The sequence below is a fragment of the Sinocyclocheilus anshuiensis genome, unplaced genomic scaffold (assembly GCF_001515605.1).
Source record: "Sinocyclocheilus anshuiensis isolate Anshui unplaced genomic scaffold, SAMN03320099.WGS_v1.1 scaffold184, whole genome shotgun sequence".
Lineage (NCBI taxonomy): Eukaryota > Metazoa > Chordata > Actinopteri > Cypriniformes > Cyprinidae > Sinocyclocheilus > Sinocyclocheilus anshuiensis.
The window spans coordinates 257,180-265,463 of record NW_015557077.1 but is presented as its reverse complement, the minus strand read 5'-3'; the positions used below and the strand labels follow the sequence as shown (position 1 = coordinate 265,463).

The 8,284-nt window shown below is 30.8% G+C and overlaps 1 protein-coding gene across 1 annotated transcript in view; it reads right to left on the bottom strand.

The window, feature by feature from the left end:
• The window catches only part of acvr2ba (activin A receptor type 2Ba), a 51,257-nt gene that overhangs the window by 2,330 nt on the left and 40,643 nt on the right, over positions 1-8,284 (bottom strand). Inside the window, exons 6-8 of the mRNA XM_016471490.1 lie at positions 7,409-7,557; positions 5,098-5,351; positions 1,257-1,387 (exon numbers count right to left, since the gene is read on the bottom strand). Of these exons, the coding sequence (XP_016326976.1) occupies positions 1,257-1,387; positions 5,098-5,351; positions 7,409-7,557 (534 nt within the window). The remainder of the gene's footprint in view (positions 1-1,256; positions 1,388-5,097; positions 5,352-7,408; positions 7,558-8,284) is intronic.

Genomic DNA, 8,284 nt, shown 5'->3' with positions numbered 1-8,284 from the left:
AAGGTTTGCCTTTATTTGTGTACATTCACAATAAAAACAAATCTTGTGCTTTTGTAAAATAAGCCTAAAGAGAAATAGGATGCCGCTTTCTGCCGTCTTGGTTTCCTTTCACGCAGCACAAAAATGAACCGAAACTCTGCATACTAGGCTACTTTTGCACAGTTTTTCTTTCATTTTCTTAATTTATTAAGTAAAATATGTTTCTCGTATAGGCCTGTTTATTCGTTATATATCCTAGCTTTATGATGTTGTTCTCCGCTCGCAGAAGCGCTGCAGGTGCGTGATGTGATGCATGTGAATCCTCATGTTCTGTTGTTTGCTTTAATTAATCCCCGGGAAACAAATGTTACTATTTTTTTAACGGGTCACAGACAATTATCCTTTCTAATTTAATTCAATTCTAATTTAAAATAATCTTGTCGGTTAACGGTTAACAATCGGTTAACAAGCGTCGTTTGTCGGTTAGGAAAAATAACCGAAATGAACATCCCTAATATATAACATACTACTAAAAGTATATAACAAACTGAAATGTTAAATATGAAATGAACTGAAATTGTTAAATATAAAAACAGTTTCAAAATATTATTAAAAACTATAATAGTATCTCAATTATACTAAAATAGCACTACTTTGAAGTTCCCTAATATTTTAGACTTCTAGTTTAGCTTTGATATTTTAACATTGAAATGTTTAATTTTTTAAATCTTAAATTTAAACCTATTAAATTAAGAGAATTCAATTTTAAATCTAAATTTTAAAAAAGTATTTAATTTTTACTGGGTCACATTTTTGGTTTAGTTGTCAGACAATGCTGACAATCACAACAATTTTCACCCTAATAAATATAAATAATAATTAACTAAAAAATAAATTTATATTTATGCATTTAGCAGACACTTTTATCCAAAGTAACTTACAAAAGAGGAATTTAACAAATCGACAAAGAGGCAACAATATTCGTAATATATAATGTCAGGTTTGTTAGACAACTAAATCAGGAAGCAAGCTTTTTTTAAATTGTGTAAATAATTAACTGATTTATTTTTTTATTTTAATTTTTTATAAATATAAGGCTTATTTGTAAAGCTAGTGTCAATGTTAAGGTAATGGATGTGCCTTTACTCTGGAATTTAAAGTTAATTTTATGCATCTAGTTTACATTTTTGGGGAGAATAAAATATTCTTTGAAAATTAGTCTTAAGAATGTAGTCCAAGAATCAAGTGTGTTATGGGTTTGGAAGCACGTCACTCACTGAATGCTTGAGCCAGCAGTCTTTAAACGCAGGCCTCATCTTCTTATGAACCACCAGATCCTGAAGATCCTCCAGAGATGGATGCTGGCCGATCTCCTCCTCAAACGGCAGCATGTACTCGTCTACAGGACCTGAGGGAGCACAGCACACAACGAACGTAAGCAGCTGGAACAGCAGTATGCAACAAAACAATGTGCAGAGCTTAGATGCTCAGAATTGGTCAGAATTTTAATAGGTCAGATACGATGGATACACTTTGTGGCCAATTAATGAATATATATATATATATATCTACAGGGTTGTGAGGGTTACTTTTAAAAATGTATTCCGTTACAGTTACAAATTACTTCATTTAAAAAGTATTCAGTAACTTAATCCAAGTACCACAACATAAAAGTAATGTAATCTGATTACTTTTGGATTACTTTAAGTTACATATGTAAATAAGTAAAAAAAAGCTGATTTATTTAACTATTAGTTATAAAAAGGATGATTTATTTAACTATTACTTTAAAATTAAAACTAATAAAAACTATTTGAAACTATTAAAAATCGTGTCTTGTTTCACCATCTAGATATTACAGCCCGTATATTTATAACAATGTGTACAAGTAAAAATAAATATAGTTTATACACAACATTAAAAAATTTACATCATATATATATAGTCTATTTTAAAATAAGCCTACATGTCGGAATGCAATGATCTTTCTGTATTTCATTGACTGATCCGGGGTGTGTATATTTTCAGGCTCATTTTTCGCTAGAAAACTTACAACTGCAGTCATGCACACCATGGAATTTTAAATCCCTAACAAACACTACATTTTAGCTAACATGATGATTTGCATGCTAGTCGTACCTGCAAATGTTCAAGTTGGTTGAGTAGCCTTTGTTAAAGCAAGAGTCTTCATGCATAGCTTACGCTGTACAACTGTTATTTCCTTCATCCTCTTTGAAAACAAAATAACTGTGAAATTTCCAGACACGAAAACGCTTTTCCCAGCAGGAAGCATCGTAATTAATTTACTGTAGCAAGCGTCTCATCCCGCGTTTAAGGAGAATAATTGTAGACGGGTGTCAACAGAACCAATAACTACTGTATGATGAAGCAGCGCTAAATATATAGTGTTATGTCAAAATACTCATCTATTTAATTTTAAATTAAACCAATGTAATCCTGATAGTATTCCCACTTTTTACAAAATGTAACTGTAATCTGAATACTTTGTTTTTTGATGTAACTGTAGCTAGATTTTTGTATCCTGATTACGTAACGCCTTTACATGTATTCCGTTACTCCGCAACCCTGTGTATATATATATATATACAGATTTAAAAAAAAAATTACTAAAAATGACAAAAAAACGCAACAAAATTAGTAAAATACTAATGAAAATAACAAAAACAAAATTGAACATTAATGAAAACAACATATTTTCACACATAAACAACTACTAAAAATAAATTTTAACTAAAATAAAACATATATTGAAATATCCTTCTCTTTATATATATATATATATTAGGGGTGTAACGATACACGTATTTGTACTGAACCGATAGCCAGAGATATTGTCATATCAATATCAATTATTGGCAATATTAAGATATTTGGCATTTCCAATTAATGTAGGCCTGTTACATTCTTATTTTTACTAGGCCTATTATTATTATTATGAAGTTACTTTTATTATTAAATTAAAATTACAGTTAATTTGCCCTGCAATATTACCACATAACTGAAGCACTGCGAGGATAACATAACATATTTAGCCTACTCAATTAAAATGTTTTAAAAAACGGTCTTTTAAGGTCTACAATGAATTATAGGCCTATATATATATATATATATATACACAAAATTACTAAATGTTTAACAAAATAAAATGCCAATGGAGATTATAAAAATAAAAACTAATTAAAAAATTAATAAAACTAAAATAGTATGTCAATGATACTAAAATAACACTGCTTTGAAGTTCCCAAATATTTCAGATATCTAGTTTCTAACTTTTACCGTTTTGTATTTTAAAAATATTTTAAATTTTAAGTTAAATATCCAAAAACATCCAAATAAATATCCAAAATTTTAAATCTAAAATTGTAAAAATTTAAATAAATTAATAAATTAATAAAAAAAGAAATTAATAATTGAATAAAAAGAAACATTTTAACATTTAAATTTTTACTGGGCCAGACTTTTGTGTCTAACAGGAAACGTTGTTAGTAACATTTTCCGCTTGATGGAACAATTGCTGCGTCCCAATTCGCATACTATCCATCCTAAATAGAATTCGAAAATAGAATTAGTATGTCCCAAATCATAGTATTCTGAAAAGAGTATGCCAAAGATTCCCGGATGGTCTACTACTTAAGATTAAAATTCGTACTTCCGGTTAGAATTCGAAGTGCAGATCGATGCACACTCTAACGGCTAATATTGCCCACAACACATTGCGCAGTGGACCAGGATTCGTTTAGAACTACAAACGCGCATAAAAAGTGTTTAAAAATTACAAACATGGCGGATATGCGAGACAAACAGAGAAAGGGGTTTGAGTGATAAATAATCAATGTCTAACCTGATTAAAAATATTTATTTAATGTTATGCACGTTATATTTCATCTGCAGCAACATTGTGAACTTTTATAATGATACGTTTGGTCATTAACTTTTAAATGCATCATTATGTTAATTTCTGGTCTGAAGTTTTATTAACATTTATTGAATTACATTGAAAAAAATATCAATTAATTACAAAATGTTTGTATAAAGTGTTTTGAATTATCACTATTCATTCCTTATTTTGTTAGATTTTTAAATTCTCAAATAGTGAGTAACAAAAGCCCACAACACATTGCACGGTGGAGAGGATTCGATTAGAACTTCAAACACGCATAAAAAGTGTTAAAAAACTACAAACATGGCGGATATGCGAGACCGACTGACAGGCAGAGAAAGGGGTTTGAGTGATAAACAGTCAATGTCTAACCTGATTAAAAATGTTTATTTAATGTTATGCGTGTTATTTCATCTGCAGCAACATTGTGAACTTTTATAATGATACGTTTGGTCATTAACTTTTAAATGCATCATTATGTTAATTTCTGGTCTGAAGTTTTATTAACATTTATTGAATTACATTGAAAAAAATATCAATTAATTACAAAATGTTTGTATACAGTGTTTTGAATTATCACTATTCATTCCTTATTTTGTTAGATTTTTTAATTCTCAAATAGTGAGTAACAAAAATGCTTTCTATGTGTTCCCTTTCTAACAAGATTTTAATGTTTGACTGTAATCATAATGTAAAACCTGATACTTATCTAACCAAAAATATCTAAACCTTGACAAAAAGTAGTCTTTTAGAATGTCTAGATCTATATCTAAATGCAAAACCTAAAAAAATGAAGAAATTATATATAAAAAACAACGGGAACCCAAAAGCCTCTGTATATATCTGTATAGGGTGCTAATACAAGAGGTTACACAAGTTTTAATTTTTTAATGCCTCCAGATGGAAAAATTCTCACTTCAAAAAATGGATTCACTCTATTTTAATGTGAAATATTGCATTTATTAAATAATAGTAAATAAATAAGTAAATAAAAAAACCACGAAGGAGGCAAGTGTGACTCCTAAACGAAGAGGGCCAGAGGGTTAAAGAAGCAGTTATGACAAAGTAGTATGTCCCAAAGCTTGCCAACTATTCTGCTACACACTCAAAAGTATGTACTTTTTCTTCACAAAAAGAGTATATACTTTTAGGGCATAGTATAAGTAGGCGAATTGGGGCGCAGCAAAGGAGAACAATCTGAAGCATCTGACTCTCACCGTCTGCAGCTTTGCAGCGCGACACCAGCTCCCACAGCACCAGCCCCACGGCGTACATGTCTATCCGCAGGAAGGCGTCCCGCTGGAAGTTAATGGCCCCCTCCAGCACCTCCGGAGCCATGTAGCGCCACGTCCCGACCTGACCGTGTGTGTCTCCTGGAGGCTTCCCCGGCTCGAAGCGCACCGCCAGCCCCAAGTCCCCCAGCACCGCCGACAGATCCGCCTTCAGCATCACGTTCTTGCTCTTGAAGTCTCTGCGGACGGACGCGTTTCAATAATCAATAGCAAAATCAATAGCACCCTCAGTTAAAGCTGTAATAATGGCATTTTATTGTGATTTTCTCATTATTTAGATTTTTCTGCACCCTCAGATTCCAGATTTTCAAATAGTTGTATCTCAGCCAAATATTATCCTATCACCTGATCACCTAGGTGGTGCCGACCAACAATGCATTTTTCCTCAGATATGCATCTTGAATATGGTCTGCTGCTCAATATACAGCATTTAAATTAAGATGCATAAAGTTTGGTTCTACACCAGAAACACAAACTATCTATAATGCTTACAAGAAAACATCTTAAAATATAAATAGAAGTACAATTAGCATTATGCCACATTTGAACATTTATGTAATTATTAATGTATTTGCTTAAAACCCACTTTAAACATCATCGAGTGCTTGTAATAACTTCCGATTGTGATCTATAGTTGATTCTATGATAGCCAGACATGCACTGTTTGTATGTTTAATAACACCACACTGCTTATTGTCATAAACATGCTTTATTGTTACAAAAGCGCCATCGCGCCGAATTTTCGCACTCAGTGTGAAAAGGCCTTTAGTTTAATGTATTAAATAACATAACTGAACAATGAACAATACATTACAGTATTTATTCATCTTTGTTAATGTTAGGTAATGAAAATACAGTCATTCATTGTTTGTTCAAGTTAGTTCAGTGCATTAACTAATGTTAACAAGCACAACTTTTGATTTTAATAATGCATTGGTAAATGCTGAAATCGTTTCACCGTTTTATATTTAAAATCAACAAACAACAAATAAAATAAATTTTTGTTATATAAACATCACCAATGATGTCCGGATTTTAAATGACAACATGACTGACAACAGTTTATCTAATAGCATGTACAAAATGTTTATATAAAACTTTCAAATTTCATAAAATTTCATAAATTTCATAAAATGGTAAACCTCACATTTCAGCCTTTAAATAAAGAAAAGGGTTAAGTCGAAATGATAGCTGATTATATGTATTTTATCTGCTCCATAAATAATTCTAGATCACTTATCTGAATTGTTTAAATGTGTAGAATCCACCTGAGCTTGTTTTTCATCAACCGGTCAAAATGCATGCAAATGAACTCTGTTTTTAGTCCAGACAGAAGCTGCACACAAGCTGAGTGTAGATGTAAGTCTCTGTAAATCCACTCTCTGACAGCAGGTGGCGCTTCTGGAGCAGCAGAATTACAGCGGTTTCTCATAACCTCCAGCGTTGCGATCAAAACACTACTTTATTAGGTTTTACATGGAGCGAAGATAAAAACAAAATGCCATCGAAACTTTTCTGAAGAGTCAGCTTTCAGAGGTACATTCATATAATTAATTAATTTGTATAATTCCCTTTAAAACCTCCCAGCTTCCCTCCATGTTTTCACACAAAACGAAACTACTGTGTGAGACGGTTCTTAAAACTCTGCTTTATGCTGGACAGTATTTATTTATCCTCAATTGTTCAAATCGCGGTAATCGAATACGGTTTTAATGATAATTAAAATATCCCACATGAAAAAAATACTACAGTAATTTATAGTAAATAGTGTTTTTGAACCAAAATATAGTAAAGTGTATTATTCTGTATATATTATAGTATTTACAACACTTTGTTAATGAATGCTACAGCATACTGTAGTATTAACTATAGTGAACTGATAAGCTATAATAAATACTGTAGTATACTTTAGTTTTTACTACAGTAAACTGTAGTGTATTGTAGTATAATATACCCTATAGTTAGCTACAGTATTGGGTAATTTGTTTATATTACTATATATGTTATATTACCATAGCAACTATAGAATTACCACAACACATTAATTCAAGTACTCTACTATAGTATGGTTCAAAAACACTATAGTATTTTTTCACGTGGGATGAAATGGTAATACTAACCGTGGGGAATTTTATCATGATTTATCGTCAAACCGTAAATCGCTGCTGCCCTGGTCTGCGGTTATCTCTGTAAGATCAACTTGGTCTCAGCGGCAGACGTGGGGTGTTAAACTCACCTGTGAGCGATGGCCGGTTTAGGACCTTCTCCTTTACAGCGAGGCATGTCCTCGTGAAGATACGCCAGACCGCAGGCCATCGTCTCCGCGATGTGACACAGATCCGTCCAGCTCAGCACGCTCCCCTTCAGATAGTCCGTCAGCGAGCCCTGATATTCAGAAATAGCCCATATATTACACACACTGAAGACTCTGATGATAAAAACAGTGAGCATAAATAAACACCGAGACAAATTTGCGCAAAATGATTCCCCTCAAGTGTGATCTTTAACCATTATAAATTTTGTTATTATTTTGAATTAGATTTTTTTTGTTTCATTGTAATTTTAGTGAGTTTTAGTCATTTTTTTAAGTTGTTGTTTTTGTCATGTTTATGTTTTTTTATGTCTATTAAGCTTTTATTCATTTAATTTCTGTTTTAGTTATTTGTATTAGTTTTTATTATTTTTTAAATGTCTATATAGTTTCTATAAATTTTTTATTACAATTTTGGTTTTAGTCATTTTAGTACAAATTACAAAATATAGAACAGATTTTTTTTTTTAATTTTACATCTGAATTTTTTTTAGATCTAATATATAATTTTTTTAAAATATATAATATATTTTGTTTATATTTTCTCTTTTATTTTAATTTTATTGACAGTTTTAGTACTTTAGTAGTTTTTGTAATTTTTATTATTAGTAGTATTTTATAAATGTCTAATTTTTTATTATATCAGTTTTAGTTATTTTAGTACAAATATGACAAAGCATAAAATTGATATTCTTACCGTAACTTTTTACCTACTTCATATCTAATATATCAATTATCCAATGCTATATGTAAGTCATATATATATATATATATATATATATATATATATATATTAGTGCT